Here is a 27,331-nt window from a genome sequence, read left to right as displayed (position 1 = left end):
GACTGTGTGAAATTGTTCATCGGTGTGTGTGACTAGGTGAGTGTGTGAAATTGTCCATCGGCGTGAGTGTGTGAGTGACTGGGTGAGTGTGTGAAATTGTCCATCTGTGTGAGTGACTGTGTGAGTGTGTGAAATTGTCCATCTGTGTGAGTGACTGTGTGAGTGTGTGAAATTGTCCATCGGTGTGTGTGACTGGGTGAGTGTGTGAAATTGTCCATCGGTGTGTGTGACTGGGTGAGTGTGTGAAATTGTCCATCGGTGTGTGTGACTGGGTGAGTGTGTGAAATTGTCCATCGGTGTGAGTGTGTGAGTGACTGGGTGAGTGTGTGAAATTGTCCATCTGTGTGAGTGACTGTGTGAAATTGTCCATCGGTGTGTGTGACTGGGTGACTGTGTGAAATTGTCCATTGGTGTGTGTGACTGGGTGAGTGTGTGAAATTGTCCATCTGTGTGAGTGACTGTGTGAAATTGTCCATTGGTGTGTGTGACTGGGTGACTGTGTGAAATTGTCCATCGGTGTGTGTGTGACTGGGTGACTGTGTGAAATTGTCCATCGGTGTGTGTGACTGGGTGACTGTGTGAAATTGTCCATCGGTGTGTGTGTGACTGGGTGACTGTGTGAAATTGTCCATTAGTGTGTGTGACTGGGTGAGTGTGTGAAATTGTCCATCGGCGTGAGTGTGTGTGTGACTGGGTGAGTGTGTGAAATTGTCCATCGGTGTGAGTGACTGGGTGAGTGTGTGAAATTGTCCATCGGTGTGAGTGACTGGGTGAGTGTGTGAAATTGTCCATCGGTGTGAGTGACTGGGTGAGTGTGTGAAATTGTCCATCTGTGTGAGTGACTGTGTGAAATTGTCCATTGGTGTGTGTGACTGGGTGACTGTGTGAAATTGTCCATCGGTGTGTGTGACTGGGTGACTGTGTGAAATTGTCCATCGGTGTGTGTGACTGGGTGACTGTGTGAAATTGTCCATCGGTGTGTGTGACTGGGTGAGTGTGTGAAATTGTCCATCGGTGTGTGTGACTGGGTGAGTGTGTGAAATTGTCCATCGGTGTGTGTGACTGGGTGAGTGTGTAAAACTGTCCACAGTCCTGAGTGTGCGAGTGACTAGGTGAGTGTGTGAAATTGTCCATCGGCGTGAGTGTGTGAGTGACTGGGTGAGTGTGTGAAATTGTCCATCTGTGTGAGTGACTGTATGAGTGTGTGAAATTGTCCATCTGTGTGAGTGACTGTATGAGTGTGTGAAATTGTCCATCGGTGTGTGTGACTGGGTGAGTGTGTGAAATTGTCCATCGGTGTGTGTGACTGGGTGAGTGTGTGAAATTGTCCATCGGTGTGAGTGTGTGAGTGACTGGGTGAGTGTGTGAAATTGTCCATCTGTGTGAGTGACTGTGTGAAATTGTCCATTGGTGTGTGTGACTGGGTGACTGTGTGAAATTGTCCATCGGTGTGTGTGACTGGGTGACTGTGTGAAATTGTTCATCGGTGTGTGTGACTAGGTGAGTGTGTGAAATTGTCCATCGGCGTGAGTGTGTGAGTGACTGGGTGAGTGTGTGAAATTGTCCATCTGTGTGAGTGTGTGAAATTGTCCATCTGTGTGAGTGACTGTGTGAGTGTGTGAAATTGTCCATCGGTGTGTGTGACTGGGTGAGTGTGTGAAATTGTCCATCGGTGTGTGTGACTGGGTGAGTGTGTGAAATTGTCCATCGGTGTGTGTGACTGGGTGAGTGTGTGAAATTGTCCATCGGTGTGAGTGTGTGAGTGACTGGGTGAGTGTGTGAAATTGTCCATCTGTGTGAGTGACTGTGTGAAATTGTCCATCAGTGTGTGTGACTGGGTGACTGTGTGAAATTGTCCATTGGTGTGTGTGACTGGGTGAGTGTGTGAAATTGTCCATCTGTGTGAGTGACTGTGTGAAATTGTCCATTGGTGTGTGTGACTGGGTGACTGTGTGAAATTGTCCATCGGTGTGTGTGTGACTGGGTGACTGTGTGAAATTGTCCATCGGTGTGTGTGACTGGGTGACTGTGTGAAATTGTCCATCGGTGTGTGTGTGACTGGGTGACTGTGTGAAATTGTCCATTGGTGTGTGTGACTGGGTGAGTGTGTGAAATTGTCCATCGGCGTGAGTGTGTGTGTGACTGGGTGAGTGTGTGAAATTGTCCATCGGTGTGAGTGACTGGGTGAGTGTGTGAAATTGTCCATCGGTGTGAGTGACTGGGTGAGTGTGTGAAATTGTCCATCTGTGTGAGTGACTGTGTGAAATTGTCCATTGGTGTGTGTGACTGGGTGACTGTGTGAAATTGTCCATCGGTGTGTGTGACTGGGTGACTGTGTGAAATTGTCCATCGGTGTGTGTGACTGGGTGACTGTGTGAAATTGTCCATCGGTGTGTGTGACTGGGTGAGTGTGTGAAATTGTCCATCGGTGTGTGTGACTGGGTGAGTGTGTGAAATTGTCCATCGGTGTGTGTGACTGGGTGAGTGTGTAAAACTGTCCACAGTCCTGAGTGTGCGAGTGACTAGGTGAGTGTGTGAAATTGTCCATCGGCGTGAGTGTGTGAGTGACTGGGTGAGTGTGTGAAATTGTCCATCTGTGTGAGTGACTGTATGAGTGTGTGAAATTGTCCATCTGTGTGAGTGACTGTATGAGTGTGTGAAATTGTCCATCGGTGTGTGTGACTGGGTGAGTGTGTGAAATTGTCCATCGGTGTGTGTGACTGGGTGAGTGTGTGAAATTGTCCATCGGTGTGAGTGTGTGAGTGACTGGGTGAGTGTGTGAAATTGTCCATCTGTGTGAGTGACTGTGTGAAATTGTCCATTGGTGTGTGTGACTGGGTGACTGTGTGAAATTGTCCATCGGTGTGTGTGACTGGGTGACTGTGTGAAATTGTTCATCGGTGTGTGTGACTAGGTGAGTGTGTGAAATTGTCCATCGGCGTGAGTGTGTGAGTGACTGGGTGAGTGTGTGAAATTGTCCATCTGTGTGAGTGTGTGAAATTGTCCATCTGTGTGAGTGACTGTGTGAGTGTGTGAAATTGTCCATCGGTGTGTGTGACTGGGTGAGTGTGTGAAATTGTCCATCGGTGTGTGTGACTGGGTGAGTGTGTGAAATTGTCCATCGGTGTGTGTGACTGGGTGAGTGTGTGAAATTGTCCATCGGTGTGAGTGTGTGAGTGACTGGGTGAGTGTGTGAAATTGTCCATCTGTGTGAGTGACTGTGTGAAATTGTCCATCAGTGTGTGTGACTGGGTGACTGTGTGAAATTGTCCATTGGTGTGTGTGACTGGGTGAGTGTGTGAAATTGTCCATCTGTGTGAGTGACTGTGTGAAATTGTCCATTGGTGTGTGTGACTGGGTGACTGTGTGAAATTGTCCATCGGTGTGTGTGTGACTGGGTGACTGTGTGAAATTGTCCATCGGTGTGTGTGACTGGGTGACTGTGTGAAATTGTCCATCGGTGTGTGTGTGACTGGGTGACTGTGTGAAATTGTCCATTGGTGTGTGTGACTGGGTGAGTGTGTGAAATTGTCCATCGGCGTGAGTGTGTGTGTGACTGGGTGAGTGTGTGAAATTGTCCATCGGTGTGAGTGACTGGGTGAGTGTGTGAAATTGTCCATCTGTGTGAGTGACTGTGTGAAATTGTCCATTGGTGTGTGTGACTGGGTGACTGTGTGAAATTGTCCATCGGTGTGAGTGACTGGGTGAGTGTGTGAAATTGTCCATCGGTGTGAGTGACTGGGTGAGTGTGTGAAATTGTCCATCTGTGTGAGTGACTGTGTGAAATTGTCCATTGGTGTGTGTGACTGGGTGACTGTGTGAAATTGTCCATCGGTGTGTGTGACTGGGTGACTGTGTGAAATTGTCCATCGGTGTGTGTGACTGGGTGACTGTGTGAAATTGTCCATCGGTGTGTGTGACTGGGTGAGTGTGTGAAATTGTCCATCGGTGTGTGTGACTGGGTGAGTGTGTGAAATTGTCCATCGGTGTGTGTGACTGGGTGAGTGTGTAAAACTGTCCACAGTCCTGAGTGTGCGAGTGACTAGGTGAGTGTGTGAAATTGTCCATCGGCGTGAGTGTGTGAGTGACTGGGTGAGTGTGTGAAATTGTCCATCTGTGTGAGTGACTGTATGAGTGTGTGAAATTGTCCATCTGTGTGAGTGACTGTATGAGTGTGTGAAATTGTCCATCGGTGTGTGTGACTGGGTGAGTGTGTGAAATTGTCCATCGGTGTGTGTGACTGGGTGAGTGTGTGAAATTGTCCATCGGTGTGAGTGTGTGAGTGACTGGGTGAGTGTGTGAAATTGTCCATCTGTGTGAGTGACTGTGTGAGTGTGTGAAATTGTCCATCTGTGTGAGTGACTGTGTGAGTGTGTGAAATTGTCCATCGGTGTGTGTGACTGGGTGAGTGTGTGAAATTGTCCATCGGTGTGTGTGACTGGGTGAGTGTGTGAAATTGTCCATCGGTGTGTGTGACTGGGTGAGTGTGTGAAATTGTCCATCGGTGTGAGTGTGTGAGTGACTGGGTGAGTGTGTGAAATTGTCCATCTGTGTGAGTGACTGTGTGAAATTGTCCATCGGTGTGTGTGACTGGGTGACTGTGTGAAATTGTCCATTGGTGTGTGTGACTGGGTGAGTGTGTGAAATTGTCCATCTGTGTGAGTGACTGTGTGAAATTGTCCATTGGTGTGTGTGACTGGGTGACTGTGTGAAATTGTCCATCGGTGTGTGTGTGACTGGGTGACTGTGTGAAATTGTCCATCGGCGTGAGTGTGTGTGTGACTGGGTGAGTGTGTGAAATTGTCCATCGGTGTGAGTGACTGGGTGAGTGTGTGAAATTGTCCATCGGTGTGAGTGACTGGGTGAGTGTGTGAAATTGTCCATCGGTGTGAGTGACTGGGTGAGTGTGTGAAATTGTCCATCTGTGTGAGTGACTGTGTGAAATTGTCCATTGGTGTGTGTGACTGGGTGACTGTGTGAATTTGTCCATCGGTGTGTGTGACTGGGTGACTGTGTGAAATTGTCCATCGGTGTGTGTGACTGGGTGACTGTGTGAAATTGTCCATCGGTGTGTGTGACTGGGTGAGTGTGTGAAATTGTCCATCGGTGTGTGTGACTGGGTGAGTGTGTGAAATTGTCCATCGGTGTGAGTGTGTGAGTGACTGGGTGAGTGTGTGAAATTGTCCATCTGTGTGAGTGACTGTGTGAAATTGTCCATTGGTGTGTGTGACTGGGTGACTGTGTGAAATTGTCCATCGGTGTGTGTGACTGGGTGAGTGTGTGAAATTGTCCATCGGTGTGTGTGACTGGGTGAGTGTGTGAAATTGTCCATCGGTGTGTGTGACTGGGTGAGTGTGTGAAATTGTCCATCGGTGTGAGTGTGTGAGTGACTGGGTGAGTGTGTGAAATTGTCCATCTGTGTGAGTGACTGTGTGAAATTGTCCATCGGTGTGTGTGACTGGGTGACTGTGTGAAATTGTCCATTGGTGTGTGTGACTGGGTGAGTGTGTGAAATTGTCCATCGGTGTGAGTGACTGGGTGAGTGTGTGAAATTGTCCATCGGTGTGAGTGTGTGAGTGACTGGGTGAGTGTGTGAAATTGTCCATCTGTGTGAGTGACTGTGTGAAATTGTCCATTGGTGTGTGTGACTGGGTGACTGTGTGAAATTGTCCATCGGTGTGTGTGACTGGGTGACTGTGTGAAATTGTCCATCGGTGTGTGTGACTGGGTGACTGTGTGAAATTGTCCATCGGTGTGTGTGACTGGGTGAGTGTGTGAAATTGTCCATCAGTGTGAGTGTGTGAAATTGTCCATCGGTGTGAGTGACTGGGTGAGTGTGTGAAATTGTCCATCGGTGTGAGTGACTGGGTGAGTGTGTGAAATTGTCCATCTGTGTGAGTGACTGTGTGAAATTGTCCATTGGTGTGTGTGACTGGGTGACTGTGTGAAATTGTCCATTGGTGTGTGTGACTGGGTGACTGTGTGAAATTGTCCATCGGTGTGAGTGACTGGGTGAGTGTGTGAAATTGTCCATCGGTGTGAGTGTGTGAGTGAAAGGGTGAGTGTGTGAAATTGTCCATCTGTGTGAGTGTGTGAAATTGTCAATTAATGTGAGTGACTGGGTGAGTGTGTGAAATTGTCCATCGGTGTGAGTGACTGGGTGAGTGTGTGAAATTGTCCATCTGTGTGAGTGACTGTGTGAAATTGTCCATTGGTGTGTGTGACTGGGTGACTGTGTGAAATTGTCCATTGGTGTGTGTGACTGGGTGACTGTGTGAAATTGTCCATCGGTGTGTGTGACTGGGTGAGTGTGTGAAATTGTCCATCGGTGTGTGTGACTGGGTGAGTGTGTGAAATTGTCCATCGGTGTGAGTGACTGGGTGAGTGTGTGAAATTGTCCATCTGTGTGAGTGACTGTGTGAAATTGTCCATTGGTGTGTGTGACTGGGTGACTGTGTGAAATTGTCCATCGGTGTGTGTGACTGGGTGACTGTGTGAAATTGTCCATTGGTGTGTGTGACTGGGTGAGTGTGTGAAATTGTTCATCGGTGTGAGTGTGTGAGTGACTGGGTGAGTGTGTGAAATTGTCCATCTGTGTGAGTGACTGTGTGAAATTGTCCATTGATGTGTGTGACTGGGTGACTGGGTGAAATTGTCCATTGGTGTGTGTGACTGGGTGAGTGTGTGAAATTGTCCATCGGTGTGTGTGACTGGGTGACTGGGTGAAATTGTCCATTGGTGTGTGTGACTGGGTGAGTGTGTGAAATTGTCCATCGGTGTGAGTGTGTGAGTGACTGGGTGAGTGTGTGAAATTGTCCATCTGTGTGAGTGACTGTGTGAAATTGTCCATTGGTGTGTGTGACTGGGTGACTGTGTGAAATTGTCCATCGGTGTGTGTGACTGGGTGAGTGTGTGATGCCTTGTGATTGACTGGAGCCCTGCTCATGTTCTTTTTTTCTTGACTGGCTCCCAGTAATTGCAGGTGGGCTCATGATCTGGACAAAACAGTTACAGAAGATGAACGAATGACTGTATCTGAAATATAGTCTTTACAAATCACTATTTAACATCTTCTTTAACTGGTATTTCATCCAGTTTGAGAGCGGTGTTGCCAGGTTTAGAGCTTTAATAGGCATGTGTGTATCTTTATGACCTCTAATGTATTCAGATCCATTCGGTTCATCTGTTTTCAGTTCAGCAAAATGTGTAAACAAAATGGGCTTGATGCTGATTATTTGCCTCTTTTTTTTTTTTTAAAGTTAATGTCTTTAATTACCTTTAATTGTGGAAAGACAATTTCACATAGGCCTCACTGAGTCACTGGTATTTTATTAGAGGCTCCAAGGAAAAGAATGCCTTGATGCCTGGAGGAGCCATAAAATCATTTATTAATCATGGACTATTTTTTTCTTTACACATTATACAAATTGTTGTAGGACCCTGTGGTAAGTTACAAAGCTTCTTTGTGCCCTAGCTTCATTATAACCTATGGGAACTTTTACAGGCTTCTGCTGTGACCTATTGTAGGCCCTGTTTCTAATCTAAAGTGTGCTACTGTTGGTAAAGCCCTATAGGAATATACAGAATAACCCTCAAGGTACGACAGTAGACTATCAACTACATTACAACTACATTAATTTGTAATTAATATATTTTTAAGAGAACCATTGCAATTGTTATTTTTATTACTATAATAACATTTAATACAAATTCAGATAACAGTGAAATTCAGTGGAATGCTAATAATTGTGAAACTGTACTTTATTTGAGTAGGGCAGTGTGACCTTAGCGATAAGCTATGGTATACGAGGAGTTAATAATTGGTAACTTTGTAACTAGTAACTTGGTTAAACAGACACATACATATTAGAAAGAACCTTCACCAGATACAGAAGGGTCTCATGTGTAAACAGATGTATGAAGTGATTTAGGACAACATTTATTAGATATATGCAACTACAGAAAGGGATTGAATGACATTTAATGCCATTAAAATATCTTATTAATCTCACTGGACTCATTAAAGAGCTAGAGAAACAGGGAAAATAGGATGATCCAATCAGATAACGATAAGGTGGCCCTTATCTGAGACAGAATATTTCTGTATGATATCCTGATAGATACAGTCAAGTGAACAGTCTAATGGGTTAGGATAGGTCTTTGGGAGCTATCCGAAGCGATCTTAGCAGCCATCTGTATCCTAGGCCCTTTACTGAATGACTCACTGTAAAACTGCAGCATATAAGATAAAAGAGGATAATGAAAGTCTTAAGTATCCATGTTTAGAACAATGTCAATGTCTGTGCATAGCTTAGCGCTACGTTTCAATTAGAAACCCATAGAGCAGCTAGAGGTTAGCCTTATATCTGAGACAGGGAAGGGTTAGCTTCACAGTCCTTTAGCTTTTTTCCTTTTTAGCATAGGCTTACTTAGCACTATTTTTGTTCTTTGATAAGTTTTCTTCACTGGAAACTAAATGTTAAAACCAGAACTGAACTAAATCTTTTTAACCAGGATATTTCTGTGTGGTATCCTGAGAGATACAGTCAAGTGAACAGTCTAATGGGTTAGAATAGGACTTTGGGAGCTAACCGAAGCGATCTTAGCAGCCATCAGTATCCTAGGCCCTTTACTGAATGACTCACTGTAAAACTGCAGCATATAAGATAAAAGAGGATAATGAAAGTCTTAAGTATCCATGTTTAGAACAATGTCAATGTCTGTGCATAGCTTAGTGCTACATTTCAATTAGAAAACCCATAGAGCAGCTAGAGGTTAGCATTATAGCCATGTCTTGATATGTGTGGGCCAAACCAAAGGCCTAGCAACAACAGTCATAGGCTATAGAATCTGATATTGTGTGTCGGCAGCACAGTACTTTGCTTTTTTTCCCACCAATACATGTATACCTACAGACAGTTATTGTGCACTGAAACATGGGTGTGCTAACTTGTGTAAACAACAGCATGAACTCAGCTGTAGTGTAAGGTCTCTGAGTAATGTGGATGAGTCTTTCTCCTCCAGTCTACTACCTTACTTTCCCATAATATGGTTCCATGTCTCCTCTCTATTTTTCCACAGCCCCCCTCCTTCTCTCGATGCCAGGGTGAGGTCAGTGTGAGTGGCCAGGCCTCGGTGGCTCTGCTGTGGTCAGAGGAGACAAATTGAGCTGAACCACCACTAAGAGAGAGGCAGGGCAGGGTGGAGCTGAGAGGTCAGACTGCCGCCAGCTGGCCTGGGCACACACACACAGTTACTATAGCTGCCAGTCTGTTAGCGTTACTGACTTACTGCTAGTGTCATAACTACATGACTTACATATTTATAATAGTCACCAAACGCATCATAGTATTTTAACTGAATAATAGACCTGTGCTTCAAGTGCAGAGATAGAGGGCTCGGTAGTTTTTTTGGGAGGCGAATAAAGTTCAGTCTTAGAAGTTGGTTGCAGGGGTCTCCAACTGTCTGGAGATTTCAGTTTCAAATGCAGGCGATGCCTCAGCCTTTAGGACGGCAACTTCTCTTCATGTTTGCCTGTGGGGCTGGCTAGTAGGGATGTCTCTCAGCTGTTGTGATAGATCTGGGCAGTTTGCATTCACCTCCAATGAACTAAATTCACCAGCAGCAATTTGAAAAAGTGTCTCAGATGTCTTGTAGGAAGCACATGCTCACTCCCACCCTCCCGAGGCTGGTGGCACTGTGTGTGGTTGGGGGAGACCCATAGCCTTTTCCACCAACATGGAACCTGTTCGGTTCCCATTGCGCAAACCTAATTTGGAACATTTCGGTACATTTCCACCAGGATAAATTGAATCCCGGACCTGAAAATATGTTCCCAGCTGGAACCAAAGAGTAGTAGGTTCTTTATGGCGAACCTTCACAGCGTCCATGGACATGGAGAGCTAATGAAGCTCCAGAAAGATCTCAGAGCCTCAAAGTGTTATTGCGCAGTGGAGCCGAACGAGGAATTTGCAGCATCTTATAGAAAAAGAAAAATGAAAACAGAAAATACATTTTCCGAATGACACAAGGTGCATTGGCTACTTTTCTCTGCTGTTTACCACCTCAGTAGGACGGCTCTCTGGTGCTGAACTCTACAGCGCAGGAACCAAACAACCCCGCAATGCCCCTCCCTGATGACGTAGGGGGTGGGGGGTGGGGGGGCTGGTTCACTGGATAGCACCAGGGTTCCAGGAATCAATTCTTTTGGATGAAAAAGGCTAACAGTAAAAAGGTGGAACTGAAGACATGTGATAATTGCGTAAACACATTTCTAAGGACAAATTAACTTTGCTGTCCAAAGAAAAAAAAAGTATCTTCATTTTTGTGGATGATGTCATGGTATCATCTGTGGTACAGCTTCCTGACAGCACCACGTCCTTTCAGACCCACAGGTGAAAGGTACAGTTGTCATCTGTCAGTGGAAGGATGAACAGAAACAGTTGTTTATGTGAAGGGGACAGTTTTGATGCCCAACCTGGTCTTGTTAGGAGTCCCATTTCCTCCATATATTTCTCCCCTCTTTTCTTTCTCTTCTTGCACAAGTGGATTTCCTGATATCACCTCTCCTCAGAAATCTTTAAACACGACCAGAAATGGAATAAATGGAGGACTGCCTCTGACCGTGGCACAGTGCTGTGCTCAGTAGATGGAGCTCACAATGCGGCCAGTGAATGGAAGCAGAAGTTTGGGGTTTCTAATAAAGTGGCCAGCTGCGTTACTTCATTTCGATCTTCTCCAGTGTTTGCCATTCTTCCTCCGTTCTGGTTTTTGCCACTCTCTCTTTCCTTCCTCCTGCTCTCCAGCTTATTCTTCTCTTTATCTATTTTCTTTCTTTCTCTTCCCCCATTCCCTTCCTCTGCTAGTCCTCTTCCTGTCTGTTTTGTTCTGTTCTCTCCATCTCTTCCTCCCATTCTTCCGTCCACCTGTCCTTCCTCACTGTGTCTGTCCGTCGTCCTCCGCCACAGGAAGGGCTCCCGGCGTTGACCTTTGACCTCAGGCAGCCGGACAGCGTATAAACACTTCGTTATTTCTTTCTCTCTCTTTTTTTTTGGTCTGCTTCCTGTTTGGCTGGAAAAGGAGCGGCGCCTGTTTGAGTCTGTTTACAGAGCACTCTTCTTCAGGAATCTGTGTGTGTGTGTGTGTGTGTGGTGTGTGTGTGTGTGAGAGAAAGAGATTGCGTTGCAGTAATGTTTAAGGCACTCTTCTGAGCACTCCATGTCGTTTCTTGACAGAAAGCGGGATACATCAACAACATTGAGGGATACATTTTCAACCTGACGGTGGCCAATCAGATTGCTCAGATTGTTGCGACTAATTAGTGATTGAATAGCGTAGTGGATTACATGTTACTCTGGGGCGGCACGGTGGCACAGCAGGTTAGTGTCGCAGTCACACAGCTCCAGGGACCTGGAGGTTGTGGGTTTGATTCCCGCTCCGGGTGAATGTCTGTGAGGAGTTGGTGTGTTCTCCCTGTGTCCTCATGGGTTTCCTCCAGGTGCTCCGGTTTCCTCCCACAGTCCAAAAACACACGTTGGTAGGTGGATTGGTGACTCCAAAATGTCCGTAGGTGTGAGTGTGTGTGTGTGTCTGTGTTGCCCTGTGAAGGACTGGCGCCCCCTCCAGGGTGTATTCCCGCCTTGCGCCCAATGATTCCAGGTAGGCTCTGGACCCACCGCGACCCTGAATTGGATAAGGGTTACAGATAATGAATGAATGAATGGGACACTTCACATGGCAAAGAACATTTCGGTGAGGATTTGATGGCCTACAGCTTTAACAAGGTCAGATACTGACTGATGCTGGATGATTAGCACTGATTGTAGCTCCAACACCGAAGAGAATGCAGTTCCACCGCTCTACAGCTTCATCAGGTTTTGTACTGCAGTTGATGACCCTTAGCATTAGGCATCCAGAGTGCACCTATGAGCACGGATATGTCAGCTCTCAGTAACGCTCCCACAGTGTTTCACAGCATTGATTTTCATGTGTGAATGGAACATTAGTTGTGGTCAGACTTGGCTGACCGTGGGCAGTGAGGCTAACAGTGTAGCGGCTTCCATTGGGAATATTCACACCACTCATCAACTCAATTCAATGGTTACAGGGCTGCCTAGGTCTGTACATCAATCCCTCTCTCTCTCTCTCTCTCTCTCTCTCTCTCTCTCTCACACAGACACACACACACACACAAATTGTGGTATATGTGAATTGTGGGGACATTGAATAGATTTCCCTTACCTTTAATTGTTCACCTTAAAATTGAATGTGTAACATCAGGAAGACAAGCCCCCACAATATGAATGTGTAAACAGGATTTGGCCTCACAATGTGACATATGGTACCCCCCCTACCCCCCCCCCACACACACACATGTTGGTTTTACTATATTTGTTAGCACTTTCCATCAACATAATGATAACTGTAGCTAATTAACCCTAAACCTATCATTAACCAAAAATAAAGCTCTTGGCTTAGTTTGTGGAATAGAAACATCATATTATTTGGATAAAAAGTGTTTAGAAATGTCAGGACATTTTGTCCACGTTGTTCAGTTTTTGTTGACATTTCACCAAAACTGAACATTGTCCTGAGAAGTGAATGTGATTTCTGGTATTTTGTCCTGACACTTCACATAAACACACATACACACACACACACACATCCACATGCTCACTTTCCCTAATGATTTTCCAAAAAAAGCCCTACTCTCTTACTCACCACTGACTTATCACTATCTCTACTTCTGCACGTCCTGGATTCAATTAAGCTCTGTGTATCTTTGCCAGTGACCGCCCCCCCCCCCTCCCAATCTCTCTCTCTCTGTCTGCCTCTCTCTCTCTCTCTCTCTCTCTCTCTCTCTCTCTCTCGCTCTCGCCCCCTTTCCTCTTCAGCTGCCTCTTTTGTCTGCTTGTCTGTCTCCAGTCCGACAGCCAGTCCTTAGAAGGCCTTTTCTTTCACAGCAGTCTCTCAAGACGACACACACTCTACGTCCAGCCGTTTCTGGACACCTGCTTGTTCCACGTTCCTTCTCCAGATCCAATGTATTTAAACATAATTTGATCTTCTGGGAAGGTCTGCTCCTCAGGCAGGGCTTTACACTACATGTTGGAACATTGCTGCGAGGATCTGATTGCATTCAGCCAGGAGAGCGTTAGCGAGGGTGGGTAACGATGTGTGGCGATTGATTCTGGATCCCAGACGCCACTCCATCAGCTTCACTCTCTCTCTGCTCCACAGCCCAGGACTGGAGGGTCTTTATATCCCTGTAGTCAACACTTGGCTCCGAGCGTTGGCGGCTTCAAGGCTCAGGGAGATGACTGGATTTCGGTTGAGGAGCAGATGAGAGTTGAGCTTTGTAGTGTGTGTGTGTGTGTGTGGGGGGGGGGGGGGGTGCAGTAGATGGTAATCAATGGTAGTAATTAAGTTCAGTACGTTAAACGACTTGGTTAATTTAGGTATGCGTGTGTGTGTGTGCGTGTGTTGGGGGGAGCTGCAACCGGTGGTCGATGAAATCTGTGTATCAGTTGGTGTTCTGGCAGGAACTATGTTGCGTGATGTGGCAGGAAGTAGTGGAAATTGACCGATGCGGTCATAGCACTCACATTCACTCTCACACACGCGCACACACACACACACACACACACACACACACATACTTGTAACTATAGTGTATGGGGACACCTGATTCAGTACTCGCATTATAGAGACACCACTTTCCACTTAAGCTAGGAATGTGCAACTAACTCCAAAAACATTTATTAAACCTGCGAATGTTACATCCAGCTTAGAATCACTGTATTTACTTTAAAATCATGTAAAACCACATCCCTGACATTTTACAACCTCATTGGGACATGACCTGAGTAGTTAATAAGGACATAGACACACAAACATGAACAGAGACTGTCTTAAGAGGACAGTCCAGGCATTAAAGGAAATATGATGCCTGTCAAATGTAACTATATGTAAATAGTGTGTTTTATTGTTTTAAATATATGGAGCTAATCATCAGCTAACAGTTTGACAATAAATAATATTTAAAATAATTAGTCCACACATTCACCAGATAAAAGCATAATACACACGGGCTCAAGAAGCAGAGCAACACCGGGAACTGGTGTCATTTGGTGGGAACTAGTTTTCTCTCTTGTGGTAGAATTTTCTTAAATATCTGTCTTTATTTGTCTTCAGGGCGACACGGTGGTGCAGCAGGTTAGTGTCGCAGATACACAGCTCCAGGGAACTGTCTGTGAGGAGTGTGGTGTGTTCTCCCTGTGTCTGTGTGGGTTTCTTCCGGGTGACTGTCTGTGAGGAGTGTGGTGTGTTCTCCCTGTGTCTGCGTGGGTTTCCCCCGGGTGCTCCGGTTTCCCCCACAGTCCAAAAACACACGTTGGCAGGTGGATTGGTGACTCCAAAGTGTCCGTAGGTGTGAGTGAATGTGTGAGTGTCTGTGTTGCCCCGTGAAGGACTGGCGCCCCTCCAGGGTGTATTCCCGCCTTACGCCCAATGATTCCGGGTAGGTTCCGTACCCACCGCGACCCTGAACTGGATAAGGGTTACAGATAATGAATGAATGAATATTTATCTTCGCCATCATTGAGAATCCTGGTCATTTTATAGGAACCTCTATCTCATTAAATTGAAATGTGGGCCAATCTCCCAGTGTGGGTGGTGCTGAGGTGACCTGAGTTTTCAGTTTCGGTGCGTCTTCTGTCTGCATGCCTTAAGGTCTGCCCAGTGTTGCGGCCAGAGCTCATCACTGGTTCTGGGTGGACCAAAAGTTGCCTCAGGCATGTACAAGAATGATGTGCTCTTCCCAGTGTACTGTCGCCCAGGAGAAAGACCATAAGGAGAATAAGGCATTCTTCCAAATGGTTCCCTGGAGAAAGAGTAGGGTCAAACTGATGATTCTTTTTCACCATCATTGAGAACCCTAGTCACTTCCCCGAAGCCCAGGGCTCCCTGAGCGAGCCGAGGCGACCTCTGACGGCCCTGGGCTTCCTCGGCCTGGTGGAAGTAATTTGCTATTTTTGAAAAATGTGGGTGTCCAAGGGATTTAGATTTAATTCCACAATAACACAGACACAAACATCACACTTCAAACTGGTGCAGTTTCTTAAATATAAGCTTAGCTCAGAGCTCGTCTCCTTATTCATGGTAAGTTTAAGAAGAAAAGCTCAGCTCCGAGCCAGAGGGCAAATGGGGGAACATTACACCATCTCTCTGGATAAAGACCGATCAGCTCATCTTTTGGGATATGGTTGGAAAGAGGTCCCAGTTCTCTCCTGAAACTTGGTGTGTGGAATTAGTGTTCTCTATCGTGGTAGAATTTTCTTAACCCTCGTATGGTGTTCGGGTCAAAGTGACCCATTTCTAATTTTTACAAGAAGACAAGTGGCTAGAGATCTACCTGAATCTCAATGGCCTTTTCTATGATAAACGTTTACAAACAAAAATAATAATTGAGCACACATGCTACTACACCCAACACATTTACATCCTTCATATGGTCTTAGGGACACACACCCACACACACACTCTCTCTCTTTGAAAGACAGAAGCCAAGAAATGAGAAATCATATTTTTTTCCACTAAAAAACAGCAGAAAAAATTATTAAATTATGTATTCATTGATTTTACACTTGTTTATTTCATACATTGAAATTCTGAATGAACCACTTCATACTTTATGCTATTGACTGGGTTCTCGTAAAGGGAGCAGCCATGTTTAAAATAGGTTTAGTTGAGAACCTCTGACACATCCAGGGCACTAGGGGTCAGTATAAGGATCAAAGGAGAAAGATACTTTTCAATCCTTTAAAAATAAAATGGCCAAAGGTAATGAGGTCACCCAGGGGTGTAAGACGATGGCTAATGGTGCACCAGAATACCTCCAAAAGCTTTTTAAATAAATTAATATTGGAGTTAAAGGTATATACACGGTTTTATATAGAGATACGTTATACCTCTTCTTCCTCTGGGATCAGTTATGTTTATCTGAGTGTACTCTCAGTCGCCTGAAGTGTGTCCAAAGAAATGATGCTGAGGTAAGCTAACTAGCTAAATATCTAAGTAGCTAACTAGCGTTAGCTACCTTTTATAGTCATTTCTGAAAAAATAAGCTGATGATGGAATTTGTAAAAAACACAGAATGTTTAAATAGGTCACTTATTACAGAAACATTTTTGAAGTGCCCTTACATCCTGTCAGCAATCACTACTTATACACTTTATTTTGATTGCTAGTAATTACAGATATGAAAATGCTCTACTGTACACACCAGTATCAAGTTCATTGCTGATGTTCCTTACAGATGTAGGCTTCTGTGTGTGTGTGTGTGTGTGTGTGTGTGTGTGTAACCCACATGGAAGCATCTGGATCGAAGCCATTCATCTCATCAAAGGATGCCGTTTTGATGGCCAGAAATGGCAAGAATACAATGTTCTAAATATACTAGAATAGCTGTCTAATTACATATATTATACACAGAGATATGTGGATCTTTCACACATGCTCACACACACACACACTCCTGTGCATTCCACAGTGTCGATTAGAAACACACTTCCTCTCACAAACAGAATTTAAAGCCAATTAAGCCCTATGGGGTAGAGAGGCACAGCAGAGGGGCAGCTATTAAACACTGTCACCTGAGACACACACACACACACACTCACACACACACAGATGTTATGTGTAAACCCATGTGTGGACCAATTTTGCCCCCAGTCCCCCTTAATTTATGACATTGAATCATTTTCTACAGAATCTGAGTCAAGATCAAAATAAAGTAGGCACCGAATCTTAATCAGAATTGAACAGAAGAAAACACATTCTCTCTCTCTCTCTCTCTCTCTCTCTCTCTCTCTCTCTCTGTGTCTCACTCCATCTCTTTCTCTCTCTCTCTCTCTGTGTCTCACTCCATCTCTCACTCACTCTCTCTCTCTCTGTGTCTCACTCCATCTCTTTCTCTCTCTCTCTCTCTGTGTCTCACTCCATCTCTCACTCACTCTCTCTCTCTCTGTGTCTCACTCCATCTCTCACTCACTCTCTCTCTCTCTGTGTCTCACTCCATCTCTCACTCACTCTCTCTCTCTCTCTGTGTCTCACTCCATCTCTCACTCACTCTCTCTCTCTGTGTCTCACTCCATCTCTTTCTCTCTCTCTCTCTCTCTCTCTCTCTCTCTCTGTCTCACTCCATCTCTCTCTCTGTGTCTCACTCCATCTCTTTCTCTCTCTCTCTCTCTCTCTCTCTCTCTCTCTCTCTCTGTCTGTCTCACTCCATCTCTCTCTCTCTCTCTGTCTCTCTCTCTCTGTGTCTCACTCCATCTCTTTCTCTCTCTCTCTCTCTGTCTGTCTCACTCCATCTCTTCCTCCCTCTCTCTCTCTCTCTCTCTCTCTCTCTCTCTCTCTTTCTCTCTCTCTCTCTGTGTCTCACTCAATCTCTCTCTCTCTCTCTCTCTCTCTCTCTGTGTCTCACTCCATCTCTTTCTCTCTCTCTCTCTCACTCCATCTCTCAGTCACTCACTCACTCTCTCTCTGTCTCTCTCTCTCTGTCTCACTCCATCTCTCTCACTCACACACTCTCTCTCACACGCTCTCTCTCTGTCTCACTCATCTCTCTCTCTCTCTGTCTCACTCCATCTCTCTCTCTCTCTCACAGTTTTCTCTCTCTCTCTCTCTCTCTGTCTCACAGTTCTCTCTCTCTCTCTCTCTCTCTCTCTCTGTCTCACTCCATCTCTCACTCACTCACTCTCTCTTTCACACGCTCCCTCTCTCTGTCTCACTCCATCTCCTTCTCTCTCTCTCTCTCTCTCTCTCTCTCTCTCTCTGATAAGACTCTTGTCCTGGTCTCAGGGCCATTAGCCACTGGTCAGAGATAATTGTGGCAGAGAGCCGCCGAGCGTTTGATGTGGACGCCGACTTCCTTTTGATGTAAAAATGTATCCACAGCGATTATCAAGATTATGCCTTCCTCTCTCCCTCGCTCCCTCCCTCCCTTCCATCCTTCCCTCACCCCTCTTTTTCCATCCTGCTCATTTAGCTGTGAGGATTAATTGGATGCAGCTGAAGTTGATGTGACCAAGTCCCTTAACTCTCATTTAGCTACTGTCTTTCTCTCTCTCCCTCTCCCTCCTTCTCTCACACTCTCCCTCTCTCTCACTCCATTTCGCTCGCCTTCTGTGTGTCTCTCGCTCTATACCTCTCTTTCTCTTAATTACTATCTGTGAATATACATCTCATCTCTGAAAATCTCTCACTCTCTCTCTCTCTGTCTCTCTCTCTCTCTCACTCTCTCTGTCTGTCAGTTCAATTCAATTCAATAAGCTTTATTGGCATGACCATATTCAGACAGTATTTGCCAAAACATTAGTATAATAACATGGAACATGAGTATCACAATTTTTTTTCCCTATTATTATTATTATTATTATTATTATTAATATAATAATTAACAACAATCTTATAGAACTGTAATAATAAAACCAACCAGTTAAAACAATATGTAATAAATAAATAATATTATTTTAAATAATAATAATATTATTATTAATATTAATCTCTCTCTCTCTCCCTCTCTGTCTGTCTGTCTGTCTCTCTCTCTCTCTCTCTATGTCTCTCTCTCTCTTTCACTCTGTCTCTCTCTCCCTCCTTCTCACTCTCTCTTTGTCTCTCTATCTTTCTCTCTCACTCTGTCTCTCTCTCTCTCTCTCACTCTCTCTCTCTCTCACGCTGTCTCTCTCTCTCTCTCTCACTCTCTCTCTCTCTCACGCTGTCTCTCTCTCTCTCTCTCTCTCAGTCTCTCTCTCTCTATATATATATTTTTTTTTTCCTTCCCCCTGTTCCCTCCAGCTGCCTTTTAATGTACACTTTAAGTCTCACATTTGCACTTTATCACTGTATCTCTCTCCTCCTTTTCATTTTATCTCTCCTTCTCTCTCTCCTTCACTTCTCTCTGAAGCTGATGAGCTGCATGTAACTGACCTGGTGGTCTTCTCTGTGTTTTTTTGAAGGTTTTTTTTGTTTCATAGATATACAGCAGAGCTTAGGCCCTGCACGCGATCACAGAGGGCTATAGAGAGAGAGAGAGAGAGAGAGAGAGAGAGAGAGAGAGCGTCTGTGTGTAAGAGAGGGAAGCTTTGTTTGCTAGTGTGGACTAATTTGTGTGTATGAACTTCGAGGGTGTTTACTGTACAGTAATATTTTTATTGGACGCAAAAGTGTGTGCTTTGGTTCGCTCCTTCTCTCTCTTTGTGTGTGTGTGTGTGTTTGCTAGGTTTTATGTAAGGGTGTGTTAAAGAATGCCTGTCTGATTAATCCTGCTTCACAAGCACATTTCTGTTGAATCTGGTGTTTGGTTGATGTTGATGTTGCGAATGTTTTAAGTCACTGGACATTTTGGGGAGCCCTGAGGGTCCAAGCTTTAACCCGTGACGAGCTGATGTCCCTCCGACTCCCACCCTCACCAACACAGGCATATGTTAAAGGAACAGTATGTAGTAATAAGGAGAACTGAGCCTCTGTCGTTGCTACGCCAGACGTACGCTGTGTGATTTTGACCCGAGGTGGTCACAGCTTTTCAGGATCGGCCCGAATTTCAGCTCAATTGGCTAACGTTTAACGTGCAGCGTGAGAAGGGTAGTGACCTCCGATTAACTGCCGAAAGGAGCTCAGTGTGAGCAGGTTTCTGAGCTGATTTCTCAATGTCACGACCTGTTTTCCCAAAAGTCTTTGCAGATCTCCTCCATATGTCAGCGGGTGTCAACAAACAATGGCGCAGCGTTCTTGCCTCTATGATCTGTCATCAACCATGACAGGCGCGTACGTGGAAAAATATGGCAGGAAAAAGGCTTCTTAAGTTTCAGTTTCGCAGTTTTTAAGTTGTGCTTTGTTGATACTATCAACACCCAGCTGTCACCAACTCACACGACGTCCAGAATCGCACAGAGTATGTCTGGCTTTAGGAGGATTGTGGGAAATGACACCCTGTGATTTCACGTAGGCTCTGGACTCACCGTGACCCTAACCAGGATGAAGTTGTTACATTATTAATGAATGAATGAATGAATGAATGAAACCAAAACAAGTTGTTGAATTCTAAAACAGTGTTTTTCTTTCTTCCTGTTGCAGGAACCTGAGCAACAACCGTATCAGTGTTCTGAGAAACGGCTCATTCGTCGGCTTATACGCGCTGGAAAAACTGTGAGTAATTACAGTCATTTCCATCTTCGTCACCATCCTCATCCTCGTGCCCCTCAGAAGGCTTTATCCAAGCTCTTTGTGGCAGTCCTTTGATCTGTCCTTTTCTTTTCCCATGAGATCTTACTCTGAGCTCAAGCTCGCAACACGCAGGGGCTGGACTTTGGGTGGACAGATCCATTTCAAGTCCATTTCACATGATGCTGGAGGGGGAAAAAAAAGCATTAAAACCTTCTGCTGTATGTAATGTCTCCTAGTGCCGGATGGACCAGTTCTTATCGGCATTAGGAACTCTGGGATGGCCGTAGAACCAGCACAGACATCTCCTGAGAATCATTCCCCAGTAAACAATTAGCCGTTGATTCAACGTTGAAATAATGTAATGACTGCCGTCTAATCAACGTTCTCTTAAGATTGAAAATGAAAGTTGAAAAGACGTCCAAACACAGACATTGAAAAGACGACTATTAAACGTATTTTGGACGTCCATTGACGTTATTAATTGGTCCCGAAATAAATTACTTGTATAAAACGCGTTTTGGACGTCCACTGACGTTATCGATTGGTCACCACTTAACTAACTTATTAAGATGGATTTTGGACGTCCATTGACGTTTAAAATATGTCCTTGACGGACAGACTACTTTTAGACCTATTTTGAACGTCCAGGGACGTTCTTTGTTTACTGGGTCTGGACTGTGTTTAATATGTTATGGATTATTTATAGAATTCATGATTTTATAGTGGTTTAATTTGTAAAAATGGAAATACGTACCATTGCAAACCCCTTCGGTGTCCAGCTGAGTGAGATCAGTGGTTCCCAAACTTTTTCTGCAGTGCCCCCCTTCTGTGGATGAGAATGTTTTCCAACCCCCTGCCACACACATGCAGGTCCTTTGCTTCCAAACTGCACTGAGATGTATTTTAAACACTGTAATCTGTGTTTAATACGATAATCAGTTTCATACAAACCTGCAACTTCTGATTGAACAAATCAAAACAAAGTGACAAATCACATTTAGGGTGGATTTATTACAACTGACATGAATTATGTATCTCATCCCTTTGTCTTGCTGTGCTCCCCCTGCAATCGTTGCACGCCCCCTCCTTTGGAAACCACTGGGTTAAGTGGTATCACATTTGACCAGACTGCTGTAGCTCTTACCGTGGTATCTGATAAAGCGGGCTGGGAGTTACAAGGTTGGGGCACTGTGAGTTTATACACAGTGTGTGTTTTAATCAGCATGCCATAGCTTACAGCTTGGCAGCATGTGGAACGAGTTGGAAAGGTGCACTAGGACACTTCACCACGGCGGCAGATCGAGGTTTAGATGCATCACAGGACCTCACTGATGTACCATGGAGAACTGGAACGAAGTCATATTTCCGACTCGGAAAGTAGGGGGAGCCTCACCAACCCCGAGTTCAGAATCCAATGTCGCATTTCCACCGCATGGTTCAGGCTCTAATTGACTGGACTCTACACGGCTCGGCTCCGCACGGCTCCGCACGCTTAAAGCTTGTCGCTTTTCCACTGGCAGGACTTCCCCCGCGAAATAGACCCAGTGACATTGCAAAACTGTCACTAACAGGAATCGCTAGCTTTTCAAAAACCCCAACAAGGGCAGCGGAAAAGTTAGGCGCCGTTTACTCCTCATGTATTCGTGTGTTGTTTTTGTTTTTTGGGCTGAATACTACGTCACGCCACAGTTCTCACAGATCAGTTTTACTCGTTGAAGGTTCGGCTTTCACTGGAAATATTCGTCGGCCACTGACCCAAGGAGCAGATAAACCTCGAGGTAAAGTTACGAGCTGATGTTGTGAGTCCGATAAAAATAAACGTGAAAGCTGCTGTAACTTAAGCAGCGTTTTGCGCTGGATTTGAATGAGCTCTGCATTTCCTGGTGACTGACATGGCTCTGGCCAATCAGAGCTCTGCAGGGTTCACACATCACCATTTAGTACCTACTCAGCACAGTTGGAACCCGGAGTTCCAGAGACCAGGTACCAGATTCGAGCCAGTGGAAAAGCAAAAGAGCCGTGCCGAGTCGAGTAGAGTCGTGTAGGTTCCGTGCAGTGGAAAAGCGCCATAAGATGGCTGCCCGCACATCCAGAATGTGTAAAAGCAGTAGTGTTATACAGTTTATTAGCGCATCTATCTATTCGTGTGTGATTAAATGAGTCATACACACAGTACTGTCCCACTGCTGTATGTGGACACGTCTCCATGATGTTTGGATGTGTAAAATATCCCATAATGCACTGTTATCAACATCCAAATTATCGATGGTAAGATCGATGGTACGCAGAGACTCAGGAAAGTCGGATCTGGGTCAGAGTGTTGACGACCTACACTCCCTATGTAGGAATTGGGGAGCAAAGCTTGCTCATGTCCTGGGACACAGCCGTTTTTCCTCTATCTGTCTGCGGCCATGTTCCAGCTGGGAGGATGAGAGCATGTGTGGCTATCGCTGAGCTCTAGCGAAGAGAGCCCTAATTACCCCTTCATCTATTACAATCTGAAAGTGCTGCTCCGCCCGGGGAGATAAGGATGACACCAGGCAGCTAGGGAGGCAGCCGTGGGGGCAGGAGGCGGGGCGGTGGAGGGGAGTTGTTGTAAGATGACAAAAGGCTAGTGGCCTGATATTAGATAGTGGGAATCTTCATGTTAATACTCATGAGCAGGCTCCACTTTAGGATCTTTGCTTGTCCCACACTGTGTGTGTGTGTGTGTGTGTGTGTGTGTGTTTGTAAGCTATAATCTCTGCATGCCTAATGTCGCTGTACCTAGTGCCAAGTGTCAGTCAGAGGGGTGGAAAGCTCCCTTCCACTGGGCCATGGAGCAGTGGCTGTGCATTATTTGGACCGACGGAGCTCCGACCAATTCTTTTGGGACGAGATGGAGTGGTGTTTGTGATCCACGGACTTAATACTTCTTTAGGTGATGCCTGGGCATTCAGTGTGGTGATCTTAGGCTCATGTGCAGCTGCTCCAGAATGTTCCATTTGATTCAATGCTTGTCCATGAAGATTATACGACTTATATATGGGGTGTCTACCAATGTTTGAATATACAGTGCACTTTATTAAGTGGCCAGTGAGTGCATAGGACTCCACGAGAGAGAGAGAGAGAGAGAGAGAGGGAGAGAGAGAGAGTAGTTGTAAAAAGCCTTAATGGCCTGGGCAGGGTCAGTAGCAGAATGAGAAGCAGATTTTAATTAAGTGTGGCTCCTTCAGTAATGACAGCACAGGGTGGAGTGGGGAGAGAGAGAGAGAGAGAGAGAGAGAGAGAGAGAGAATGTAAAAGTCAAGCCACAACCTCACAGTCCCCACCTCCGCCCAGAACACCTTATTTATTGCCTATATAATAGCATGTCTGTGTGTACTTTGTTTTCCTCTCTTTATGGGGACTACCAGTACTAGAAGGAAGATACTGAGGGTATATTTTGCAGACCCCTATGAGAGTATCAAACCTGCTACAGTATATATACACACTGATGATCAGCCACAACATTAAAACAACCTCATATTTTCTACAAACACTGTTCATTCTCTCAGCTCCACTGACCACACAGGAGCACACTGTAGTCCATCTGTTGTTCAGCATACTTTGTTTGCCCCCTTTCACCCTGTCCCTGAAAGCTCAGGACCTCCATAGAACAGTTATGATTGAAGTGGTAGTTGTCAGCGCTGCAGTGAATCTGACGTTGGGTTGGTGTGTTGTCATGGTAATAGCATAGTAACTATGTAAAGAGGAAGACCACCTGGTTTTCAAAGTTTCTCTTACAGTGTAAACAAAGACATTCAGCAACTTATTTCTCTACCAGCATCAAATGCATAGGATATTTACTTCCTATCACCACCACTGCGAACATATCTGACTCCGTAAGCTTCTGGAAAACAGCAGGGCATTTAGAAATTCCTCTTTAAGTTCAGGAAAAGTTATAAGTCATAAGATGAAGCATGGGTATGTTCTAGCAATGGCAATACATAAGCAGCTTAGCGTACAAGCTACGAGTCAATGGAAAAATCCCCATAAAGATAGTAATACATCACCGAGTGCATGTGTGTGTGAGCGGCATCATTAGCTGTGCGAGTGTGTGTGTGTGTGTGTGGGTGCGTGAGACGAGGCCAGTCGCCAGTGTGTAGGTGTTTGTTTGGGGTAAACGGAGCTGATAGTGCTTGTTTTTCTAAGTGCAGACAAGGAACCCCGGGGAGAGCCAGGGGTTCAAGGGGGAGAAATCTGAGCCAAAGCTACAAACATGAGCTAGTACCTGGGAGAGTGCAGTGAGGAGGTGGGGGGAGGAGTTAGGGGTTGGGGTGGAGTCAGAATTACAACGTTGTAAAATGTCAGCAGGTTGACAGCTAGGCCACACATACACACACCAACACACACATTAACTACAGTATACACACACTGCTGGGCTCCGTCACATCACTCACATTTGCAGCTTTGCGTTCTTTATTTTATCCCATGTTTATTAAATTAGGCAGGTGGTTTTATTTCACAGTTTGTGTGTTGGTAGGATCCAGGTCCCAGAATTAATGTGCACATGCACTGAACGAGTGACTGTTTCTATTACGCCTCTTTAAGACTGATTAGAAATAGTTTAAAGGGCCAATATTTTAAGACACCAATCCCACAAGTGTGCACACTCGTTTATAAAATATCACATTACATCTAACCAGATACACTGTTATATCTAACAGATATAAACCAATACAGAGCTTCTTTTACACAGTGATAGGAAACAGAATATCACAAAGAAGGCTCACACCCCAGTTTATCACGATCAGTGTGGACAACTACAATTAAGGACAGACATCATTCAGATTTCAAATTTAAATTTGAGGAATTGGAGGAACTATGTAATTGAATGCAATGCAAAACGGTAAAAACTTTTTCACACCAAAAAAATGCAAGTTTTGAAAACGTATGTTAACAGTGTTTAAAAATTCCGACAGACCAATCAGAGCACTGTTGTCATGGTTACATAGTGTAAATACCCCAATTGCCAGCCACTTTAATTACAATATTGGAAATCTTAGCTAACTGTAAATAAACAGAAGTACTTTATTTACTCAAATCAACATTTTTCAGGAGTGAAATATGTGTAGATTAATGTCCAAGACCTGCTTGACTTTGAAAGAAAATATGTATTTAGATAAAAACGCTTTTGTTTAAGTAGGTGCTAATACTGCTACGATTATTAGCGCCCCTTAACTTCGGCCACCTCCCCTGCTTGTGTCAGTCAAATGAGACAGTTACTACCACATTCAGTGGTTTTGAAAGGTTCACAATGAGATTACGTTTGTCCTGTGTTGGTATCCGTACTCTACATGTAAGGATTACAATGGCGGTAGATTTTTCACCTCAGAGAAAAGGAAGCTAACCGCTAAGCTAACATTTACACTGAGGGAAATATCTGTCACGAAATGGAAATGTATTGTGTTCCACATGCAGTTTTGCACACAAAGAATTACAACACTCTTAGAGATACTTAAATATTGTTTAGATGTGTGATTTCTTGCCAGACTGATGTTTAAATGCCTTACTAAGGCTTGATCTTATGTTTTATTGTTTTACCCAATGCGATTGGCGAAGAGAGAGAGCGGAATTGCACCATATACGGCAGTGGCCAGAATTAGGGGCAAGACTGATACCAAACAAATGAGCAAGATGGTGGCGGCGGAACATCTCGTCTTGTTCGTAGCAGAAAATGAAACCTAAAAACAATCAACACGCTGAGAGCTAAAATGCGGTGGTTAAAGAAAATATAATCCCTTTAACAGAGAGGAGCAACACACGATGTTCTGGAGACTGGGGTGGATTCAGTGTGGCGTGTAGTTGCAGTGTTTACAGTAAAATGACAAATTCATTATTGTTCTTACTCAATAAATCCATGTATTCTTCCAGCACTGAGACAGAAAACGGGTTGGACTTCGTATTTTACGTGTGAAAACATTGTGCTCTGTGTGAAAAGGCCTTAACACTGGGCTTCACTGTACTGGCCTACATCTGCAGTATGATTTAAAATGGATGTCGGCCAAATGCTGTTAATGTAAATATAATAGAGCTCTGGGTGAATGTGCTTTGGAATACAGACCCCGGCCTAGACCTCCTGCAGAGACACCAAACCTGTGTGTGTGTGTGTTTCACTGTTGATATGTTCTGTTGCTCAGGCTGAAAGGACCCCCCCCTCCCCCCCAACGCACACACACACACACACACACACACACACACACACTTGAGTTCTCCCTCCTCTTTAATCATGTTTACTGTGTACAGATGGTTTATTTCTTATATGACTACTGTGTCGCCGCATTCTCTCTGCTTCTCTCTCTCTCTCTCTCTCTCTCTCTCTCTCTCTCGCTCATCTGTTGCTTCATCTCAGTCTTCAGTCATCTCCAATACAAAGAGTGAGTTATTGGCCAGAGCGCTCCATTGATAATGCTGCCAGTGCATTGATCATCACCCCACACATGTTATTGATAAGAATGAAAGAAAAACTCCCTCTGAATCTCTCTCTCTTAATGTCTGTCTCAGTCTCGGTCATACTCTCTCTCTCTCTCTCTCTCTCTCTCTATCATCCATGTGTTCTCCTCTGTGCATCCTATTATGGAAATCTCTCTCCAACTCTTTTGGCTGAGCGTCAAGCCTCCAAATACACTCCAAACAGAACACTCTCTCTCTCTCTCTCTCCATCTTCTGTTCTCATTTACACGTTTTGTCCCTCTCCTCTCATTTTCTGACTTTCTTGTATTCTTTTTATCCTTTTTGTCTTTCTCAATTTTTGTTTCTCTCCCTCTAGACTCTTACTCTTTCTCTTTTTCTTTCCTCTCCCTTTCTCTCTCTCTTTTCATTCTCTTACTGATCCAAGTTGTAAAACTAAGGCAGTGTGGAGCTTCTTTTACCCTGTGATAGGAAACATTGTAACACGCTGACTCCAAAACTACTCGAACAATCCCTGCAACCAATGTACACTAGTGGATAACAGATACCCATGACCCTCTGTGTGGTTTGGTTGAAACCTGCATGGGTATCCTCCTGAATTCAGTTTCCTTTAATAGTGCACTATGTAGTGAGTAATGTAGGGAATAGTGTACAGGGTGCCGTTTCAGACACAGGG

General features: G+C 44.8%; 1 protein-coding gene across 1 annotated transcript in view; it reads left to right on the top strand.

Annotated features, from left to right (window-relative positions):
* adgra2 (adhesion G protein-coupled receptor A2) overlaps nt 1-27,331 on the top strand; it is a 101,095-nt gene that overhangs the window by 24,194 nt on the left and 49,570 nt on the right. Inside the window, exon 2 of the mRNA XM_066644491.1 lies at nt 20,134-20,205. Within this exon, the coding sequence (XP_066500588.1) occupies nt 20,134-20,205 (72 nt within the window). The remainder of the gene's footprint in view (nt 1-20,133; nt 20,206-27,331) is intronic.

Source organism: Hoplias malabaricus, chromosome 14 (assembly GCF_029633855.1).
Source record: "Hoplias malabaricus isolate fHopMal1 chromosome 14, fHopMal1.hap1, whole genome shotgun sequence".
In the NCBI taxonomy this organism is placed as follows: domain Eukaryota; kingdom Metazoa; phylum Chordata; class Actinopteri; order Characiformes; family Erythrinidae; genus Hoplias; species Hoplias malabaricus.
Note: the sequence above shows the minus strand (reverse complement) of the source record. Positions and strands in the feature narration are given on the sequence as shown.